Source organism: Scyliorhinus torazame, chromosome 5 (assembly GCF_047496885.1).
Source record: "Scyliorhinus torazame isolate Kashiwa2021f chromosome 5, sScyTor2.1, whole genome shotgun sequence".
In the NCBI taxonomy this organism is placed as follows: domain Eukaryota; kingdom Metazoa; phylum Chordata; class Chondrichthyes; order Carcharhiniformes; family Scyliorhinidae; genus Scyliorhinus; species Scyliorhinus torazame.
Window position 1 is genome coordinate 78312072 of NC_092711.1, and position 23765 is coordinate 78335836.

The window sequence follows — 23765 nt, forward strand, 5'->3', positions numbered from 1 at the left end:
GATAGCTTGATCTTGGTTTCGGACAAAGCTCGGCACAACATTGAGGGCCGAAGGGCCTGTTCTGTGCTGTACTGTTCTATAATTCGGTATACATTGTAAAACACAGAAATTCCCCTCCAATAGGAGGGAAGCAGCAGAGGCAGCTGATCGGATTCACTCAATCTCAGTCACAAAGAAGTTCCATGAGCTCCTCACAGGTGGAGATGAGGATGGAAGAGACGGGGAGAGCGAGAGGACTTCAAAAGGAACTAATTTGTGTCAGAGATATTAAAAAGTTTCAACACACTGTGCATTTCACACAGACTTAATTTATTTTGATTTTTAGCCAGAATATTAGCCCCTGTAAATGGGCTGGAGTTTGTTATCAGCAGAAAAAGACCCAAATGAACATGGTTCAGTCCTGAATGTGAGTTAACAGCAAAACCCATTCACTGTGGTTACTTATGGCCTATTTGGTGACTCAGCAGGTGGGATGACTGAGTGAATCCCTTCCCACACTGGGAGCAGGTGAATGGCCTCTCCCCAGTGTGAACTCGCTGGTGCTTCTGCAGGTTGGATGACAGAGTGAATCCCTTCCCGCACTCGGAGCAGGTGAATGGCCTCGCCCCAGTGTGAACTCGCTGGTGCTTCTGCAGGTCAGATGACTGAGTGAATCCCTTCCCACACTTGGAGCAGGTGTATGGCCTCTCCCCAGTGTGAATTCGCTGATGTACAGTGAGGTTAGATGAGTGCCTGAAACCAGTCCCACAGTGAGAGCACCTGAACGGACTCTCGTCAGTGTGAACACGTTGATGGCGCATCAGATCCCCAGAACCTTTATAGCACCTCCCGCAGTCTGGACATTGAAATGGTCTCTCATCAGTGTGAACTCGCTGGTGTCTCAGCAGGTTGGACAAATTACTAAATCCTTTCCCACACTCTGAGCAGGTGAATGGTCTCTCCCTAGAGTGAACTCGCTGGTGTGTGGACAGACTGGATGACTGAGTGAATCCCTTCCCACACTGGGAGCAGGTGAATGGTCTCTCCCCAGTGTGAATTCGCTGGTGTGTCTGCAGGGCCGATGAGTCAGTGAATCCCTTCTCACACTTGCAGCAGGTGAATGGTCTCTCCCCAGTGTGAATTCGCTGGTGTCTCAGCAGGTGGGATAACTTAGTGAATCCCTTCCCACACTTGGAACAGGTGAATGGTCTCTCTCCAGTGTGGCTGCGTCGATGAGTTTCCAGCTTGGATGGGGAAGTGAATCCTTTCCCACAGTCCGCACATTTCCAGGATTTGTTCTCAGTGTGACTGCATTGGTGTTTCATGAAGCCTGATGATTGACTGAATCCTCGTCCACACACACAACACATGTATGGTTTCTCCCCACTGTGAATGATGCTTTTTCCTTCCATGTTCAAAATCCGATGATATTCAGCAATGATAAATTGAGGACTCTGTCAGATCCTGATGTGATGCTTGGTTTGAGTTTCCGGACTTTGAAGCGTCCCCTTCGAACACCCTGTGAAACGGATTCAAAACAGAAAATAGGGAGTGAGAGAGAACCCACAAAAACACAAAGGCAGGTTGTGAAATTGAGCTGAATGAATCTGGTCATTTGTGGGGCCGGCACTGGGAAAAAGTGACCATGAAAACTACTGCATTGTCATAAAAACCCAACTGGCCTCTGGGAGGAGAGAAAGAGGTGAAGAGGGATTTTGTATGTCTACAAGACATATCAAGAGAGTAGTTGGCAAAGCAAATTCGATCTTGAGCTTTATCAACAGTAATATTGTTGCCAAAACTATGTTTCTGGTGGCACAGTGATTAGTACTGCTGCCTCACAGCGCCAAGGACCCGGGTTCAATTCCGGCCTTGGTGACTGTGCGGAGTTTGTACTTTCTCCCCGTGTCTGTGTGGGCTTCCACCCGGTGCTCAGGTTTCCTCCAAAAGTCCAAAGGGAAAGTTAGGTGGATTGGCCTTGATAAATTGCCCCTTAAGTGTCCAGGGTTGTGCAGGTTAGGTGGGGCTATGGGGTTACAGGGACAGGGTAGGGGTGTGGGCCGAGGCAGGATGGCCTTTCAGAGAATCAGTGGAGACTCGAATGGCCCCCTTCTGCACTGATGGAATTCTATGGTTCTAATTCTATTCTATGAATCTTTATAAAGCTCTGGTCACCACTCTTCAGGAAGAATGTGAAGGTTCTTGAGAAGTGGCAGAGGAGATTTACCAGAATGGTTCCAGCAAAGGAGGTTGAGGGGAGATTTCATTCAGGGACACAAGATTACGCCAGGTTTCCATCGGGTGGACAAAGAAACTGTTTTCATTCACCGATCGTACAAGCAGCCGGGACACAGATTTAAAGTTTTGGATAAAGCCTGGATTGAACGATATAAGATCCTGAGGGGTTTTGACAGGGTGGATGTAGAGAGGATGTTTCCTCTTGTGGGAGAATCAAGAACGAGGGTGTCACTGTTGCAAAGTGAGCGGTCGCCCATTTCAGATGGAGATGAGGATTTTTCATTCTCGAGGGTTGTAAGACTTTGGAACTCACGTCCTTAAAAGGCAGCGGAAGCAGAGACCTTGAATATTTTTAAGGCAGAGCTGGATAGATTCATGATGGGCAAGGGGGTGAAAGCTCATCAGGGATGTGGAGTTGAGGTTAGAATGAGATCAGCCGCAATCTTATTGAATGCTGAGCAGGCTCGAGGGGCCGAGTGGCCTGTTCCGAGTTTGTATGTCAAAGGTACAGGAGATATGAGATATATGTTTTTACACAGCGAGTGGCAATGACCTGAAACTTGCTGCCTATGAGGGAGTTTGAAAATAGATACAATGAATGATTTGATTTCAACAGGAAATTGGATAGACATCTGAGGGGAAATAACCTGCGAGGATACAGGGAGAGAGGAGAATGGCACTGACTGGATTGCTCCAGAGAGCTAGCATGGACTCAATGGGCCGAATGCCATTCTCTGTACCATCATGTCTCTGACTCTTGTGTCATCTAGTTTTGTAATTTAACCCCGGGGTATTCAGATATCACTCAGGTAAATCTGTGCTACACTCCCTCCGAGGCCATTCTATCCTTCCTCAGGTTTGTTGCCCAGAACTGAACACAGTTCTCCACGTTTGGTCTAACCAGGGTTTGTGAATCTCGGGGCTTTTCCAGTCACACTGAGACCTTAACTCTACCCTCACAGACAGAACAGACAAACCTTTTACCTTCCACACCCAGATGCTGCTGAAATTCAGGTTCTGGTGAATCGAGTGATTCTGTCAGATCGCGATGTGACGTTTGGTTTGCTTTTCCAGTCTGTTCAACCTCCACTTCCATTATCCTGTCAATTTACAGAAACCTCACTGTCAGTTTAGGATAAAAATTCACAACATTCTCTCCTCATCAACTTGATTGAATGTATTCCTGGAGGTTTGATCACATGACCTGCCCCCATCCTCCAGCCATTAATCGGTCAACACATCCATCCTTGTGACACACTGCCTTCCTCGGCCAAATGGGAAGCAAAAGGATTCATTACCTTACAGGACAGTTACTGTCCTAATGGTTTTCCAGCCACCCAGCTATGAACCTCGCCAACGCAGGGAGCGGAGTTGGTGTGAACTCGGGGAGAGGAGCTTTGGAACAGTAAATATAAATAACTTACCTCAGGGATTCACGGCCTAGCCGGCAGGGAGCGGAGTTGGGGCGAATCCAGGGAGGAGGAGCTTCAGAACAGGAAATATAAATAACTTACCTCAGGGATTCACGGCCTAGCCGGCAGGGAGCGGAGTTGGTACGAATCCGGGGAAGAGCAGCTTCGAAACAGTAAGTATAAATAACCTCGGGGATTAATGGCCTAGTCGGCAGGGAGCAGAGTTGATGTGAATCCGGGGAGGATTAGCTTCGGAACAGTAAATATAAATAACTTACCTCAGGGATTCATGGCCTAGTCGGCAGGGAGCGGAGTTGGTGCGAATCAGAAAGGTGGAGCTTCGGAATAGTAACTATAATTTTTTTTTTTCAAATTTAGAGTACCCAATTCATTTTTCCAATTAAATGGCAATTTAGCGTGGCCAATCCACCTACCCTGCACATCCTTTTGGGTTGTGGGGGCAAAACCGACACAAACACGGGGAGAATGTGCAAACTTCACATGGACAGTGAGCCAGAGCCGGGATCGAACCTGGGACCTCAGCACCGTGAGGCAGCAGTGCTACTCACTGCGCCACCCTGCTGCCATCAGTAAGTATAAATAACTTACCTGTTGGGTATCTGGACTGGGGGCAAAAACTGAAACGTGACATTAGAGTAATTAACTAAGTCGGGTTGTAACTAGATTAGTAACTCGGAGATAAGTAACCAGGAGATTTGTAACTAAGAGATTGCTGAATGTTATCTATATCAATGACTTGGATGAGAAAGTACAAGGCTTGATCAGTAAGTTTGCAGATGACACTAAAATAGGTGATATTGTAGACAGTGAGGAAGGTTATTAAAAATTGCAGCTGGATCTTGATCTGCTGGGGAAGTGGGCCAAGAAATGGCAAATGGAGTTCAATACAGTAAGTGTGAGGAGTTGCATTTCGGAAAGTCAAATCAAGGTAGGACTTTCACATTGAATGGTAGGGCCTGAGGGAATACCATGGAACAGAGGGACCTTGGAGTTCAGATGCACGGTTCTCTAAAGGTGGAGTCACAGGTGTATAGGGCAGTGAAGAAGGCTTTTGGCCTTCATCAGTCAGGGCATTGAGTATAGAAGTTGGGAAGTTATGTTGCAGTTGTACAGGACGTTGGTGAGGTCGCACCTGGAGTATTGTGTTCAGTTTTGGTTGCTTTGCTATAGGAAAGATGTTATTAAATTGGAGAGAGTGCAGAAGAGATTTACAAGGATATTGCCAGGACTCAAGGGACTGAGTTATAGGGAGAGATTGGATAGGCCAGGACCTGTTTCTTTGGAGCGTAGGAGACTGAGGGGTGATCTTATCGAGATGTATAAGATCATGAGAGGCATGGATAGGGTGAATGCTCTGTCTTTTTCTCAGGGTTGGGGAATTGAGAACTAAAGGACTTTGGTTTAAGTTAAGAGGGGAAAGAATTAATGGGAACCTAAGGAGCAACGGTTTTACACAGAGGGTGGTACGTATGTGGAATGAGCTGCCGGAGGAAGTGGTTGAGGCAGGGGCATTGGCAACATTGAAAAGGCATTTGGACAGATACATGGATAGGAAAGGTTCAGAGGGATATTGGGTTAGCTTAGATGGACCTTTTGGTTAGCATGGACCAGTTTGGGCCGAAGGGCCTGTTTGCGTGCTGTAGATTCTATCCATGAACCCCAAGTCTCTTTGGGCACCCACTGTATTTAACCTCTTTCCATTTAAAAAGTACTCAGCTCTAACCTTTTTTGGTTCAAAACAGATAACCTCACACTTGTTTACATTGCCACAATCTTGGCCATTCACCTTGTCTGTCAATATCTGTCAATAGGGGCTGGTTTAGCACAGTGGGCTAAATAGCTGGCTTGTAATGCAGAACAATGCCAGCAGCGCAGGTTCAATTCCTGCAGCGGCCTCCCCGAACAGCCGCCGGAATGTGGTGACTTTTCACAGTAACTTCATTGAAGCTTACTTGTGACAATAAGCAATTATTATTATTATCATTATCTTCTTACAGTTTTATGTTGTCATCAATGCTGTCTACGATGCCACCAAACTTTGTATTATCAGCAAAAGTGCAGAAGAGGCACTTTGATCCATCGAGTTTGCATCAACACATCAAAATCTGACCCACCTACCTAATCCCATTTGCCAGCACTTGGCCCATAGCCCTGAATGTTATGATGTGCCAGTCTTCATCCAGGTACTTTTAAGCGGATGTGAGGATTCCAGCAGTTTCCCAACAACAGGCATTAAACTAACTATTTTCCTACTTTCTGCCTTTTTGAACAGGAGGGGTGCCATTACTCTTTTCCTCTAATGCAGTGACATGGTCACTGGGTCAGTGTCTCCCCCGCCCCTGGTCTCTGTGAGGTTGTTTGTGGAGAGAAGCCGGAAGCGACAGTGAGAGTGGAGAATGTTCATTGTTCGGCTCTGGGGTTTGTAACCCCGTCCGTCCGTCCCCCTCCCCGACACTGACCTCTCACCTGACACATCACAACGCGCGGGGTGATTGACGGCAGCACCGAACCAATAGGCGAAGAGTGGACAGATCCGGAGGACCGGTCGGGAGCGACTGGTCCTCCAACCAATCAGCGCGAATGATGAGGCGGGACTGGGCTGAGTGAAGCATGCGCAATGTGATTAATGGCGAGGCAGCAAAAGGTTCTATCTCGGATCCACAATCCGTGAAGGTGGGAATGGCGGGACGGAGAGAGAGATGAATCAGGAGGGTCGTTAGGCACGCTTCGTGTACATGTTATATAGACCAAAAATCCGGAAAAATAACCTACCGGTACCTGGGGATCTGAGCGCGAGCTGCAGCTTTGTTACAGACAAGATTAAGCTAACGCCATCTTTATTTGGCTCTGGCAGACGTGCGCATGCGCCATCTCAATATTGGGTTCGTGGCAGCAGTGGGTATGCGCCCTTGGCATCCTTTGGATCACTAGCAGTAGTGCGCATGCGCCCTCGGCATCCTTCTTTGGCGCACTAGCAGTAGTCCGCATGCGGTCCTACTGAATAGTCCGCAGTGACAATAATTCGAATTTATATTGTGACTTGAACGGAATAAAACTTTGAAGACTTTCAGAGAAACGTTACAAAATAACAATTGACACTGAGCCACATGAGGAGATATTAGATTTTAAGCAGAATCTTAACGGAGGAAAGTGAGTCGGAGAGTTTTAAAGAGGAAATTGAGGCCTTGGGAACACTAATGGTGGAGAGATTAAAATCAGGACTGCTCAAGTGGCTGGAATTAAATGAGTGCAGAGATCTCAAAGGGTGTGTGTGGAGGAGATTACAGAGATCAGGATGATCATTACCATGGAGTAAACAATGAAAAATTTAAACTTTTTGTGCCTTTTAAAAGGAAGTGTTTGCAGATCAGTGGGCACAGGGGCTGGTGTGAGTAAGCACATGGGTAGCAGAGTTTGGGATGGGATGGAGGGGGTTGTTTAATGTTGCAGTCCGGCTGCGAGTGCGTTGGAATAATTTGGTTAAGTGGTAACAGAAGAATGGATGATGGTTTCTGCAGCAGATGAACAGAGACTAAGGTGGAGTCGAGCTGTGTTACTGAGGTGGAAATCAGCAATCTTGGTGACAGTGTGGATATGTGGTCAAGAGCTTATCTAGGGGTGAAATATTTCACTAAGGTTGTGAACAGTCTGCTTCAGCCTCAGACATTTGACAGGGATGGAATTGGTGACAAGGGAGTGAAGTTTGTAGAGGGGACAGGAAGGGAATGGGTTCAGTCTTGTCAATATTTAAATGGAGGAAAGTTCTGCTCATCCAGTCCTGGATGTCAGACAAGTTCAACAGTGTGTGTCTTGGAAAGGAACTTGCAGGTGGTGATCTTCACATACATCTGCTGTCCTGTTCCATCCAGGTGGTGGAGGTTAAGGGTTCAGGAGATTTTGTCAAATTGTGATTCAGTTGTTGGTCCATTGCTTCCTGTTACCCTCACTCCGTTCTCACTCTCCCTTCCATCAACCTTTTTGATTCTCTCTCTCTCTCCCACTACTCACTCTCTTTCTCTCTCACTCTGTTTCTCACATAAAATTCTCTAGCCCAGAGGGTTGTGGATGATAATAACAATAATCATTATTGTAGGCTTACATTAACACTGCAATGAAGTTACTGTGACCATCAGTGAATATATATTTAAGGCTGAGATGGTGAGATTTTTGGTCTCTCAGGAAGTGAAAGGACATAGAGAGCTAACGGGAAAGAGGAATTAAGACTGAGATCAGCCACAATCGTGTTCAAGGCAGAGCAGGTTCGATGGGCCGAATGGTCTACTTCTGCTCCTATTTCTTGTGTTCTTGCAGAGGCCCAAGTTTTGTGTAGTCTCAGGCCGGGTGGCAGGTTCCCTTCCCTGAAGGACATTAACAAACTGGTTCACTTTTCACGAAAGGTTCAACAGTTTCCGTGGTCACTTTTTCCCAGTGCCGGCCCCACAAGTTACCAGATTGATTCAGCTCAATTTCACAACCTGCCTTTGTGTTTCTGTGGGATCTTTCTCACTCCCTTTTTACTGTTTTAAATCAATTTCACAGGGTATTAGCAGGGAAGGATGTGCAATTGAAAAACTGCAACCAAGCACCACATCAAAATCTGACAGTCGTGTAACTGATCGTAATCTGAATATCATCAGATTTTGAACATGGAAGGAAAAAGCACAGTTCACAGTGGAGAGAAACCGTACACGTGTTCTGTGTGTGGACGAAGCTTCAGCCGATTATCTGGCCTGTCAAAGCACAAGCACAGTCACAGCAGGGAGAAACCATGGAAATGTGGGAACTGCGGCAAAGCGTTCATTTACCCATCTGACCTGGCAACCCATCAACACATTCATATTTGGGAGAAGCCTTTCACCTGCCCCGAGTGTGGGCGTGGATTCACTCAGTCATACAGCCTGTTGATGCACCAGCGAGTTCACACTGGGGAAAGGCCTTTCACCGGCCCGAGTGTGGGAAGGGATTCACTCATTCATCCCAACTGCTGACACACCAGCAGATTCACAATGAGAGACCTTTTAAATGCAGGAAGTGCTTTAAAAGTTCTCGGGATCAGGTGTCCCATCAAAGAGTTCACACTGAAGCGAGACCGTTTAAATGCTGCCACGAGGTGACATCATCCAAAAGTGTTAGTTTTCACATGTACACTGACAACACCCAGCTCTACCTCACCCCCATCCCTCCCCATTCCTCCACTGTTACTAAATTATCAAACTGCTTATCCCACATCCAGTACTGGATGAGCAGAAATTTCCTCCAATTAAAAATTTGGAAGACCAAAGCCATTGTCTTCAGTCACCATTAGAAATTCCGTTCCCTAACTCCCGAGTCCATCCCTCTCCCTGGGAACTGTCTGAGGCTGAACAACACTGCACAATCTCCGTGTCAGATTTGACCCAAGATGAGTTTCTGACCCCAAATCCACACCATCACTAATACCAGATATTTCAGTCTCCATAATGTCACCTGTCTCCAACCCCACCCCAACTGCTGCTGAAACCTCATCCATGCCCCTGTTACCTTTAGACTTGGTGATTCGAATACATTCCTGTCCAGCCTCTCATATTCACCCCACATGGAAACGTGAGCTTATCCAAAACTCTGCTGGCCGTGTATTTTCTCACACCAAGTCCTGTTCACCATCACCGCTGTGCTCACTGACCTACATTGGGTCTGATTAAGCAAAGCCTCCATTATAAAATTTGCATTCGTGTTGTCAAATCCCTCCATGGCCATGAACACCGTCAGCCTTTAACCATAGAAGCAATAGAGCCCTGTTCAATGTGTGGAGAAACAGTTCACGTGGTCTGAATGTAGATGATGTTTTAGCCGATGATCTGACCTTTCGAACGATATGTAGTCACGCTGGGGAGAAATCTTGGAAATCTGGGGATTGTGGAATAGATTTAATCAGACCTGGAGATTCACCGACCTGTTCACACTGAGGAGTGACCGTTAATGTTCTCCGTGTGTGGGAAGGGATTCACTCAGTTCACCAACCTCACTTCATCATGGTCAATCTGTATTGGACTGTTATCAAGTGCAATGTACCTTTCCTGAGGTTTGGTGGCCAGTACGGAACACAGTTCATGCAGCAAGTGAGGAAAAGACAGCAGGAATTTCTCTAATCTGTGATTTACAAGGACACATGCTTGGTTCCCAGCAGTTACGTTTCTTCAGTAATTTCCTCATTTTCCCTAAACTACCCTGCCTGTTAATTCTATTATTTCTGATAATTCCATTACTGTTAGCTATAAACATCACACATTAGAATTCAATCTGTTCCACTATTCACTCTGGTTTAAGTTTATGTTGAGGTTAATAACAGACAAACTCTGTCCTCTCCCCAATCCGATTAGAGTTTCCAATGAGTCGATTCTGTGGAATGGAATGTCTTATCAGCGTTTCCACGGTGACCTGTCTGCAGTGAAGGAATGTCTTATCAGCGTTTCTACAGTGACCTATCTGCAGTGAAGGAATGTTTTATCAGTGTTTCCACGGTGAGCTGTCTGCAGTGAGGGGGTGGGGGGGGGAGGGGGAGAAACAGTGGAGGAACCGGTGATGGTTTCTCTGATCTCTGAATGAAATGTTATTTTTAAAGCGAAGGGAGTCTACTGGAAAATCTGAGTACCAAGTGCCAGCTTGAACCATTCTCCAATCCGTTGCAGCACAGCTCCCTCTACATTGCCCCATGAAACACTCCCAAGGCTGATACAAAATGGTGTTAGATACAGAGTAAATCTCCCTCGATGCTGTCCCCATCAAACACTCCCATAATAGGTACCATAGAATTTACAGTGCAGAAGGAGGCCATTCGGCCCATCGAGTCTGCACCGGCTCTTGGAAAGAGCACCCTACCCAAGGTCAACACCTCCACCCTATCCCCATAACCCAGTAACCCCACCCAACACAAGGGCAATTTTGGACACTAAGGGCAATTTATCATGGCCAATCCACCTAACCTGCACATCTTTGGACTGTGGGAGGAAACCGGAGCACCCAGAGGAAACCCACGCACACATGGGGAGGATGTGCAGACTCCGCACAGACTGTCCCAAGCCGGAATCAAACCTGGGACCCTGGAGCTTTGAAGCAATTGTGCTATCCACAATGCTACCGTGCTGCCCAAGTATAGCACAAGGTCAGATACAACGTATATTCTCCTCTGCACTGTCGCCATCAAACACTCCCAGGCCAGGTGCAGCACGGGGTTAGATTCAGAAGAAATCTCCTTATACACTGACCCCATCAAACACTTCCAGGACAGGTACAGTACAGGGTTAGATACAGAGTAAAGCTGCCTCTCCAATCAACCACTCCCAGGACAGGTACAACACAGGGTTAGATACAGAGTAAAGCTCCAGTTCCTCTCGATCATCAAACACTGCCAGGTGCAGATACACAGGCAGGTTATCAAACCATCCCTAGATGCCAAGGCTAGCAGAGACAGAATGGAAGGTATGGCGAGCTGGGACTGTTAAAATTTGGTTTTGGGATTGCAGATTACTCACAAAGTGGAGTGGGGGAATGGGGTTAGATCAAGCTTAACGCGCATCCAGATAGATAAATCCCCGGAAACTGATGAAATGTATCCCAGGACGTGTGGGAGGTTAGGGGTGAAATTGCGGGTCCCCTAGCAGAGATATTTGAATTGTCGACAGCCACAGGTGAGGTGCCCGAAGATTGGAGGGTAACAAATGTTGTGCCTTTGTTTAACAAAGGCCAGAGGGAAAAGTCTGAGAACTACAGACCGGTGAGCCTAGCATCCGTGGTGAGTAAGTTGTGAGAAGGTATTCTGAGAGACAGGATCTACTGGCATTTAGAGAGGCAAGGACTGATTAGGGATAGTTAACATGGCTTTCTGAGTGGAAAATAATGTCTCACAAATTTGGTTGAGTTTTTTTAAAGGGGGAACCAACAAGGTAGATGAGGGCAGTGCAGTCGACGATGTTGTCATGGACTTTAGCAAAGCCTTTGTCAAGGTACTGCATGGTAGGTTGTTCCACAAGGTTAAATCTCACGGGATCCAGGGTGAGGTAGCCAATTGGCTACAAAATTGGCTTGGCGACAGAAGACAAAGGGTGGTTGTAGAGGATTGTTTTTCAAACTGGAGGCCTGTGACCAGCGGTGTGCCTCAGGGATCAGTGCTGGGTCCACTGTTATTTGTTATTTATATTAATGATTTGGATGAGAATGTAGGAGGCATGGTTAGTAAGTTTGCAAATGGTACCAAGGTTGGTGGCATAATGACCAGAGAAGGTTATCTAGGATTGCAACGGAACTTGATCAATTGGGCCAATGAACGGCAGATGGGAGTTTAATTTAGATAAATGTGAGGTGATACATTTTGGTTGATCGATCGAATCGGGGCAGGACCTACTCAGTGAATGGGAGGGAGTTGGGGAGAGTTATAGAACAAAGAGATCTAGGAGTACAGGTTCATAGCTCCTTGAAAGTGGAGTCACAGGTGGACAGGGTGGTGAAGAAGGCATTCGGCATATTTGGTTTCATTGGTCAGAACATTGAATACAGGAGTTGGGACGTCTTGCTGAAGTTGTACAAGACATTAGTAAGGCGACACTTGGAGCACTGTGTACAGTTCTGGTCCTATTATAGAAAGGATATAATTCAACTAGAATGAATGCAGAAAAGATTTACTCGGATGCAACCAGGACTTATTGCCCTGGAGCGTAGGCGTGATCTTATAGAGGTCTGTAAAATAATGAGGGGCATAAGTGAGGTAGATAGTCAACATCTTTTCCCAAATGTAAGGGAGTATAAAACTAGAGGGCATAGGTTTAAGGTAAGAGGGGAGAGATATAAAAGGGGCCAGAGGGGAAATGTTTTTCACACAGAGGGTGGCGAGTATCTGGAACGAGCTGCCAGAGGCATAAGTAGAGGCGGGAATGCTGGGTATAGAGGGATATGGGCCAAATGCGGGCAATTGGGACTAACTCAGTGGTAAACATTGGGCGGCATGGACAAGTTGGGCCGAAGGGCCTGTTTTCATGCTGTAAACCTCTCTTGACTCTATACAACTGCAGCAAAACATCCCTACATTTATATTAGATTTCCTTTGCAATAACAATAATATTCCATTGACCTTCCTAATCACTGGCTTTACCTGCAGACTAACTTGGGATCAGGCACCCCCGATCCCTCTGTAACTCAGATTTCTGCAATCTCTCTCCATTTAAATAATATTGTTTTATTTAATACTTCCTGACAAAGTGGACAATCGACATTTTCTTAAGTTATGGTCCAGCTTTATCAGTTTTTTGCCCACTCATTTAACCAATTTGTAGTACTTTGCAGAGTCCTTAAATCCACTTCACAAATTACTTTCCTACCGGTCTTTGAGGCATCAGAAATTTTAGCCGCCAGACATTCAATCCCGTCATCCAACACATTCATATAGATTGTAAATGGTTGGGAGCCCAGCACTGATCCTGGTGACATTCCACTTGTCACATCTTACCCATCCAGAAATGACCCATTTATACCGACTGGCTGCTTCCTGTTCGCTAACCAATCCTCTATCCATGCTGATATGTTGCCCCCAAACCATGAGCTCTTATTTTGTGTAATAACCTTTGATGGGGCACCTTGGGAAATACCTTCTGGAATGGAAATGGAAATCGCTTATTGTCACAAGTAGGCTTCAACGAAGTTACTGTGAAAAGCCCCTAGTCGCCACATTCCGGCGCCTGTTCGGGGAGGCTGTTACGGGAATTGAACCGTGCTGCTGGCATGCCTTGGTCTGCTTTTAAAGCCAGCAATTTGGCCCTGTGCTAAACAGCCCCAGATAATCCAGATAAAGCACATCTACAGGTTCCCCTTTATTGACATCCCTTGTTCCTTCCTCAGAGAACCTTGATAAATTAGTCAAGCGCGATTGATTCCCTAAACCCATTTTCAAACACTGTATCAAAAGAAAATTAAAATCTCCTCCACCCCTCTGGCTCCTTTGCCAATTACCTTAGAGGGACTCACTTTCTGTTAAAGAGCCTGTCAACCCCTCTCACCCACTCTCCCGAAAGTGAACAAATTTAATCAGGAAAAGTTCAACAAATTCAAATATTTTTCTGTTAAAAGTTTATTGACGAAACAGAACATGGTTAAAAAAAAACTAACAGAAAATTACTTGAGGATCAAAGACAACCAGAGTAACAGGATGTTCACAATGTTCTGGTCCCAAATGGTTTCCCTTTGGCTCCTCTGTAGCCTGTTCCCGTGACTCCCTGCTTTCGACACAGGGGCACTGAACCCTGGGGGTCACATCATCGTCAGCCCCTGGGATTCTCCCCCCCACCCCCTCCCCCCACAAAACCTGATTGGTTGGAGGTCCAGTTTCCAGTTTAGCACAGGGCTAAATCGCTGGCTTTTAAAGCAGACCAAGGCAGGCCAGCAGCATGGTTCAATTCCCGTACCAGCCTCCCCGAACAGATGCCGGAATGTGGCGACTAGGGGCTTTTCACAGTAACCTCATTTGAAGCCTACCTGTGACAATAAGCGATTTTCATTTCATTTCATTTCAGTCAGGCGTCCAGCACCTTCCTGTCTCTATTAGCGACGCCAATGGCAGTTCCCCTACTGGGGAACAGGCCCCGTTATTCTCAGCTAAATTCAGCGAAAGTCAGCCCTCAGCTCCATCACCTGGCTGTCACCGACACGAGCAATCGAGACAGAAAGGTGCCCGAGGGTCAAATAGGAAGACAAAACTTGTGGATTTGGACCCCCATAAAGGTCAGCAACTTCTTAGAAAAAATCAAATTCCCAGTAAATAAATTAAAGGATCACACAACGGGACTTCAAGTTTTATAAGTTTTAATACAACAAACAAACGCACTAGAAGCTACTTTAACTTGGAAACCTACACAGTAAACTATAAACTAGAACTTTGCCCTTTTACACTATCTAAAATCACACTCCACCATCATAGTTACTCTGTCCTGGAATTTAATTGTCTCAGAACCTGTCCAAAGTGATGATTCATTCCTGAGGATTTACTTCCGTTCTTCAACCAAGACACTGAGAAACAAAAGGGAGAATAGAATAGAATGTGAACTGGCAAAATACATAAAAATGGACTGTAAAAGCTGCTGTGGCTACGTAAAAAGGCAATGTTTGTCCGTTCCAGATAGAGTCAGGAGAATTTAGAATGAGGAATAGAGATCTCTCCAGCCACCTCGTTCAACTCTGGGATGTAGATCATCAGCTTTTGGGGATTTATTCCCTTTCAACCCCATTAATTTCTCCAGTGCTACTTTTTCACCAATACTAATCTCTGCCAGTCCCTTGGTTGTCTGGTGTTTTGGGGCCAATTTCTGTATCTTCCTCTGTGAAGTCAGACACACATTGTTTAGTTTCTCTGCCATTTCCTTACTCCCCATTATAAACTCTCCTGTCGACTTCCGGTTGCGGCTATGCGGAGCTAAGCCGCACGAGTCAGCAGCTCCCGCGAAGACGGACTTTCGGGCTCGATAGAAGAGCCCCAACGGAACTTTTCACACAGCCAACCCGTGGGGAAGAGAGGAGAGAGGTCCCCCACTAACCTGTATGGACCGGACCCGCAGCGAAGGACCGGACCCGCAGCGAAACGGCCAAAAAAACGGCACTGGAGCAGCGGGAGAAGAAGAGTAAAACTCCATTATCATAGAATTTACAGTGCAGAAGGAGGCCATTCGGCCCATCGAGTCTGCACCGGCTCTTGGAAAGAGCATCCTACCCAAGGTCAACACCTCCACCCTATCCCCATAACCCAGTAACCCCACCCAACACTAAGTGCAATTTTGGACACTAAGGGCAATTTACCATAGCCAATCCACCTAACCTGCACATCTTTGGACTGTGGGAAGAAACCGGAGCACCCGGAGGAAACACGCACACACGGGGAGAATGTGCAGACTCCGCACAGACAGTGATCCAAGCCGGAATCGAACGTGGGACCCTGGAGCTGTGAAGCAATTGTGCTATCCACAATGCTACCGTGCTGCCCCAACAATGTTACCGTGCTGCCCCAAACAAACAAAATGGCTGCGGCTGGGGACAAAGAAGAGATGCAAGAATTCATCAAGCGCTGCTTCGAGGAGCTGCGCAAGGAGATGGTGGCGCCTATGCTGGCAATAATTGAAGGACTTGGGGCAACCCAGAAAGCCCATGAGGTGAAGATCCAGGAGATGCAGGACAAAGTGAGTGAAAATGAGGACGAGTTCTTGGGCCTGGCGGTGAGAGTGGAGCGGCACGAGGCGCTACAAAAGACGTGGGCGGGAAGACTCGAAGACCCGGAGAACAGGTCGAGGAGAAATAACTTGAGGATCCTGGGTCTCCCAGAAGGAGTGGAGGGGGCCGACGCCGCGGCATATGCGGGCACAATGATCGGGGCGCTGATGGGCGCGGAGGCCCCCCCCCGGGGTTGTTGGAGCTGGAAGGGGCGCACCGGGTGCTGGCGAGGAAGCCCAAGGCAAATGAGCCGCCAAGGGCGATGGTGGTGAGATTTCACCGGTTTACAGACAGAGAGAGGGTCCTGAAATGGGCCAAGAAGGAGCGGAGCAGCAAGTGGGACAATGCTGAGATTAGAATATACCCGGACTGGAGCACGGAGGTCGCTAAGCGGAGAGCGGGTTTCAACTGGGCCAAAGCGGTGCTGCATCGGAAAGGAGTGAAATTTGGAATGTTGCAGCCAGCGCGACTGTGGGTCACATATAACGGCCAACACCACTATTTTGAAACGCCCGAAGAGGCGTGGACCTTTATACAAACTGAAAAGTTGGACTCTAATTGAGGGTTTGTGAGGGTGGGGGGTATTTGAGGGTTGCAGTATGATGGCGGTTGTGTATAGGGAGGCAAGCACGCGCAGGGAATGTTATATGGACTGGGGACGAGAGACAAGGCCGCAACAGAAGCTGCGTCGGGGGGGGGGGGCAGGCTCTGGAAAGTGCGGGGTTTTTCTCCTGCGCGCGGAAAGAAAGGTGGGAGGGGGAACGTAGGAACGTCTACTGATGGGGAGATTCCCACACGAGGGGGTCAAAGGGATGGCGGGGGAAGCCGGGGTCAGGAGACTTACGGGAGTGATATGGGGGGAGCAAAAAAGCTAGACAGGGATCTGGGCGGGGGGGGGGGGGGGGGGGGGAACGGTTGCTGCTGCACTGGCCGAAAGGGAATGGGATACAGAAGAGGTGGCCGGGATGGAGGTCCCCCGATTGGGGGCCTGGAGGGCGAGGTAGACGCGGACACGGGACTGGCCCAGAAAAGGAGATGGCTAGTCGGCGGGGGGGTGGGGGGTGAGAGCCCCTCCAATCCGGCTGATAACGTGGAATGTGAGGGGCCTGAATGGGCTGGTGAAGCGGGCTCGAGTGTTCGCGCACTTGAAGGGACTGAAGGTAGACGTGGCAATGCTCCTAGAGACACACCTGAAGGTGGCGGACCAGGTTAGGTTAAGAAGGGGATGGGTAGGACAGGTATTTCTCTCGGGACTGGACGCGAAAAACAGTGGAGGTGGCAATTCTGGTGAGAAAACATGTTTCATTTGAGGCCAAGACTATCGAAGCGGACAAGGGAGGGAGATACGTGATCGTGAGTGGTAGGTTGCAAGGGACGTGGGTGGTGTTGGTAAATGTATACGCCCCGAACTGGGATGATGCTGGATTTATGAAGCGCATGTTGGAGCGCAACCTGGACCTGGAGGTAGGAGGACTGATAATGGGAGGGGACTTTAATACAGTGCTGGATCCAGTACTAGACCGCTCCAGATCAAGGACGGGGAGAGGCCGGCGGCGGCCAGGGTGCTCAGGGGGTTTATGGACCAGATGGGGGAGTGGACCCATGGAGGTTTGCAAGACCGCAGGCCAGAGAATTTTCTTTCTTCTCCCACGTGCACAAGGCATACTCCCGGATAGACTTCTTTGTGCTGGGCAGGGTACTTATCCCGAGGGTGGAGGGGATGGAGTATTCGACCATAGCCGTTTCGGACCATGCCCCGCACTGGGTGGAAGTGATGCTGGGAGAGGAGAGGGACCAGCGCCCGCTGTGGTGGTTGGATGTGGGACTGTTGGCAGATGAGGTGGTGTGTGGTAAGGTAAGGGGGTGTATTGAAAGGTACCTGGAGGCCAATGACAATGGGGAGGTGCGAGTGGAGGTGGTGTGGGAGGCGCTGAAGGCGGTGATCAGGGGAGAGCTAATCTCCATCAGGGCCCATAGAGAGAAGACAGAGGGCAGGGAAAGGAAGAGGTTAGCGGGGGAGATTTTGCGAGTGGACAGGAGATACGCAGAGGCCCCGGAGGAAAGATTACTTGGGGAAAGACGACGGCTCCAGATGGAGTTTGACCTGTTGACCACGGGGAAGGCGGAGGCACAATGGAGGAAGGCGCAGTGGGCGACCTACGAGTGTGGGGAAAAGGCCAGTTGGATGCTGGCACACCAGCTCCGCAAGAGGGCGGCAGAGAGGGAAATAGGGGGAGTCAAAGATGGTGGGAGAGTCATGGCCCAGAGTGCAACGGAAATAAACAAGGTATTCAAGGCCTTCTACGAAGAGCTGTACAGATCCCAGCCCCCGGGGGGGAAGAGGGGATGGTAAGATTCCTGGACCAACTGCGGTTCCTGAGGGTGGAGGAGCAAGAGGTGGCTGGTCTGGGGGCACCAATCGGGTTGGAGGAGCTGAGTAAGGGCTTGGGGAGCATGCAGGCTGGGAAGGCCCCGGGGCCGGACGGGTTCCCGGTGGAGTTCTATAGAAAGTATGCGGACCTGTTGGCCCCGCTATTAGTGAGGACCTTTAACGAGGCAAGAGAGCAGGGGACCCTGCCCCCGACAATGTCGGAGGCGACAATTTCCATGATTCTGAAGCGAGACAAGGACCCACAGCAATGTGGATCGTATAGGCCGATTTCGCTCCTTAATGTGGACGCTAAGCTATTGGCAAAAGTGCTGGCCACGAGGATTGAGGACTGTGTGCCGGGGATGATACATGAGGACCAGGCGGGATTTGTAAAGGGCAGGCAACTAAATACGAATGTGCGGCAGCTCTTAAACGTGATTATGATGCCATCGGAGGAGGGAGAGGCGGAGATAGTGGCAGCCATGGACGCGGAAAAGGCCTTTGACCGAGTAGAGTGGGAGTACCTCTGGGAGGTGTTGCACAGGTTTGGGTTCGGGGGAGGGTTTATTAGCTGGGTTAGGCTTCTCTACAGCGCCCCGGTGACAAGTGTGGTGACGAACCGGCGGAGGTCGGAGTACTTTCGGCTGTACCGAGGAACGAGGCAGGGGTGCCCTCTGTCCCCCCGTTGTTTGCATTGGCGATCGAACCCTTGGCCATATCACTGAGGGAGTCCAATAAATGGAAGGGGGTGGTCCGCGGGGGAGAAGAGCATCGGGTGTCGCTATACGCGGACGACCTGCTGCTGTACGTGGCGGACCCAATGGAGGGGATGGTGGAGGTCATGCAGACTTTGAGGGAGTTTAGGGAGTTCTCGGGCTATAAGCTCAATGTAGGGAAGAGCCAGCTTTTTGTATTACAGGCAGGGGACCAAGAAAGAGGGATAGGGGACCTACCGCTGAGGAGGGCGGAGGGGAGCTTTCGGTATCTAGGGATGCAGATAGCCAGGAGCTGGGGGGCCCGACACAAACTGAATCTGACGTGGTTGGTGGACCAAATGGAGGTGGACTTGAAAAGATGGGACATGTTGCCGCTCTCGTTGGCGGGTAGAGTGCAGTCGGTCAAAATGGTGGTCCTTCCGAGGTTTTTGTTTGTGTTCCAGTGCCTCACCATCTTGATTACCAAGGGCTTTTTCAAGCGAGTAGGTAGGAGTATTATGGGGTTTGTGTGGGCGAACAAGACCCTGAGGGTAAGGAGAGGGTTCCTGGAGCGCAGTAGGGACCGAGGAGGGCTGGCGCTGCCAAACCTAGGGAGCTACTACTGGGCAGCAAACGTGGCGATGATCCGCAAGTGGGTTATGGAGAGAGAGGGGGCGGCATGGAAGAGGATGGAGATGGCGTCCTGCAAAGGAACAAGCTTGGGGGCGCTGGTGACGGCACTGCTGCCGCTCCAGCCATCGAAGTACACCACGAGTCCGGTGGTGGCGGCAACGTTAAGGATCTGGGGCCAGTGGAGACGGCATAGGGGTGCAATGGGAGCCTCGGTGTGGTCCCCGATTAGGAGTAACCACCGGTTTGTCCCGGGGAAGATGGACGGGGGGTTCCAGGGCTGGCACCGGGCGGGGATTAGAAGAATGGAGGACCTGTTCATCGACGGGACATTTGCGAGCCTAGGGGCACTGGAGGAGAAGTTTGAGCTACCCCCGGGAAATGCATTCCGATATATGCAGGTGAGGGCTTTTGTGAGGCGACAGGTCAGGGAATTCTCGCTGCTCCCGGCACAAGAAGTTCAAGACAGGGTGATTTCGGGTGTATGGGTCGGGGAGGGCAAGGTTTCGGCAATACACCAAGAGATGAAAGAAGAGGGGGAAGCGCTAGCAGAAGAGTTGAAGGGTAAATGGGAGGAGGAGCTGGGGGAGGAGATCGAGGAAGGTTTGTGGGCGGACGCCCTGGGTAGGGTTAATTCGTCCTCCTCATGTGCCAGGCTTAGCCTGATACAATTTAAGGTGTTTCGCAGAGCGCACCTGACGGGGGTGAGGTTGAGTAGGTTCTTTGGGGTAGAGGACAGATGCGTAAGATGTTCAGGGAGCCCGGCGAACCATGTCCACATGTTCTGGACATGTCCGGCACTGGAGGGGTTCTGGAGAGGAGTGGCGGGAGCAATATCTCAGGTGGTGAAAGTCCGGGTCAAGCCAAGCTGGGGGCTAGCAATATTTAGAGTAGTGGAGGCCGGCATTCTGGTCTTTGCGTCCCTGGTAGCCCGGCGAAGGATCTTGCTCATGTGGAAGGAGGCAAAGCCCCCTAGCGTAGAGGCCTAGACAAATGACATGGCTGGGTTCATAAAGTTGGAGAGGATTAAGTTTGCCTTAAGGGGGTCTGCGCAGGGGTTCTACAGGTGGTGACAACCGTTCCTAGACTATCTCGCGGAGTGTTAGAGGAAGGCCGGTCAGCAGCAGCAGCAACCCTGGCGGGGGGGGGGGGGGGGGGGGGGGGGGGGGGGGGGGGGGAAACGAGAGACTGCTTGAGAGGACGGATGAGCGGGAGATAACATGGAGGGTGGGGGAAACTGGCACGAATGGGCAAGAGCCAGTGTATAAAGCTATGTAAATATATCATCTTACCATGTATATATCTTGCTCAGGGTGATTTTGTGTTATTTTGTTACGGGTGGGGGGGGGGTTTATTGTTTGTAAGGGGAAAAATTGTTATGTTTTGTTAAAAAACTTTAATGAATATATTTTCAAAAAAATAAATAAACTCTCCTGTCTCTGCCTGGAATGGACCCACATTGGCCTTCGCTAATCTTTTCCTTTTCACATTCCTGCAGAAGCTTTTCCAGTCGGTTTTTATGTTTCTCGCCAGTTTGCTCTCATCAGTTTCTTGATCCTCCTTTGCTGAATTCTAATGGATCTCATGGAATCTTTAACTTTTCTTGTTCGCCACGGTTACATCACTTTTCCTGTTGGAATTTTGTTCCTTAAAGGAATCTATATTTGTTGTATACATGTGAAATAAAAGTCGCAAAAGTCCCAGAGGTCCATAGGCTGCTCTCCCCTTTGACAGAGAGAGAGCTGACTGGAGGTGATTTAACCCGAGGGTCAGCACACCTCAGGCGAGGGGCCTGGTTGAGAAGGCGGGGCCTTCATGAATAAACTCAGCCAGTACGGGAGTTGAATCCTCACTGTTGACCTTGCTCTGCATCACAAACCAGTCGTCCAGTCAACTGAGCTAACAAACCCCCTGATAAATATGTAATAATTCCTTAAATATTAGGTATTATCTGTACCAATCAGTTTCCCAGACCACCCCAGACAAATTGCCCCTCACACTGTGATAGTTTTCCTCTGTGAGGAACACCCAGATAAATTAAACAAAAAAAACATGTAACCACCAGGGCCCATCTCCATGGCAACATGACTTGGGGGGGGGGGGGGGGGGGGGGTTCCAAACAGAAATTGAAACTAAATATCTTCAAACTTCCAAACCCCCTTTCACTCTGTGATCCTTATGAAATTTGGAGCCAGGTATTAGCAACAAGGCTCAAAGAGCATCAGCCCACTGGAGGCAAAGTGGTGAGACCGGCCAGTCCAGCAGAAAGAAACCCTCCGACCATCCCCACTGACCACCTGTCAGAATGAACAAAATGCACTCCTGGATGCAGAGCAGAAACAATAACAGCAGAATCCAACCCCTGTAATCAATTGTGAAATTGTTGGTGTCACAGCAGATGCGATTAAACATGCAATCCCATCTCACAGTGAGAGGTGGACGGTCTCTCCCCAGTGTGAACTCGCTGGTGTCTCCGCAGGTTGGATGAATCACGGAACCCTTTCCCACACTGAGAGCAGGTGAACGGCCTCTCCCCAGTGTGAATTCGCTGGTGTGTCCGCAGGTAAGATAACTGAGCAAATCCGTTCCCACACTGAGAACAGATGAATGGCCTCTCCCCAGTGTGAACTCGCCGGTGTCTCCGCAGGGATGATGAATCACGGAATCTCTTCCCACACTGAGAGCAGGTGAATGGCCTCTCCCCAGTGTGAACTCGCTGGTGTGTCTGCAGGGCGGATGACTGAGTGAATCCCTTCTCACACTGAGAGCAGGTGAATGGCCTCTCCCCATTGTGAATTCGCTGGTGTGTCTGCAGGCCGGATGACTGAGTGAATCCCTTGTCACACTGAGAACAGGTGAATGGCCTCTCCCCAGTGTGAATTCGCTGATGTCTCTGCAGGGTTGATGAATCACGGAATCCCTTCCCACACTGAGAGCAGGTGAATGGCCTCTCCCCAGTGTGAACTCGCTGGTGTGTCTGCAGGGCGGATAACTGAGTGAATCCCTTCCCACACTGAGAGCAGGTGAATGGCCTCTCCCCATTGTGAATTCGCTGGTGTGTCTGCAGGCCGGATGACTGAGTGAATCCCTTCCCACACTGAGAACAGGTGAATGGCCTCTTCCCAGTGAGAATTCGCTGATGTCTCTGCAGGGTTGATGAATCACGGAATCCCTTCCCACACTGAGAGCAGGTGAATGGCCTCTCCCCAGTGTGAACTCGCTGGTGTGTCTGCAGGCCGGATGACTGAGTGAATCCCTTCCCACACTGAGAGCAGGTGAACGGCCTCTCCCCAGTGTGAACTCGCTGGTGTGTCTTCAGGGCGGATAATTGACTGAATCCCTTCCCACACTTGGAGCAGGTGAACGGCCTCTCCCCAGTGTGACTGCGTCGATGGGTTTCCAGCTCTGATGGGGCTCGGAATGCCTTGCCACAGTCCCCACATTTCCACGGTTTCCCCATGTCTAGGGTCTCCCCGTGGCTCTTCAGGTTGGATGATCAATTGAAGCCTCTTCCACAGACACAACATGGGTATGGTCTCTCCCTGCTGTGAATGTTATGTTTATTCAGGCTGTGTAACTGGTTAAAGTTCTTTACACAGTAAGTTCACTGGAACTGTCTGTGCGGAGTCTGCACGTTCTCCCCGTGTCAGCGTGGGTTTCCTCCGGGTGCTCCGGTTTCCTCCCACAGTCCAAAGACGTGCAGGTTAGGTGGATTGGCTGTGATAAATTGCCCTTAGTTTCGGAAAAGGTTGGGTGGGGTTATTGGGTTATGGTGATAGGGTGGAGGTGTGGGCTTAGGCAGGATGATCTTTCCAAGGGCCGGTGCAGACTCGATGGGCCAAATTCTGGGAGTCTATGTACTCTCTCACTTGGTTGTGTGTTGTGTGGGTCTTGGTGCTTTTCCAGTCACACTGATGTTTCCACAGTCAGTTCACTGGAACACTCTCACTCGGGTGTGTGTTGTGTGGGTCTCGGTGCTTTTCCAGTCACACTGATGTTTGAAATCATTAGCTGACAGTTCGGGTAAACATTACTCCTTCTAGATTCAAAGGCCGATGATGTTCAGGTTCCAAGGAATCAAGTGACTCTGTCAGATCGAGACGTAATTTTTGAGATTTCTGTCTGTAATTCCTCCTCATCTAATATCCTGTAAAAACAATTTACAAAATTCATCACGGTTAGTACAGGATCAAAACT

The 23765-nt window shown here is 49.2% G+C and overlaps 1 protein-coding gene across 1 annotated transcript in view; it reads right to left on the reverse strand.

The window, feature by feature from the left end:
* Window positions 1-292: 292 nt before the first annotated feature.
* The window catches only part of LOC140421448 (uncharacterized), a 43895-nt gene continuing 20422 nt past the window's right edge, over window positions 293-23765 (reverse strand). Inside the window, exons 4-5 of the mRNA XM_072506169.1 lie at window positions 22010-23715; window positions 293-1287 (exon numbers count right to left, since the gene is read on the reverse strand). Of these exons, the coding sequence (XP_072362270.1) occupies window positions 438-1287; window positions 22010-23028 (1869 nt within the window). The 5' untranslated portion in view covers window positions 23029-23715 and the 3' untranslated portion in view covers window positions 293-437. The remainder of the gene's footprint in view (window positions 1288-22009; window positions 23716-23765) is intronic.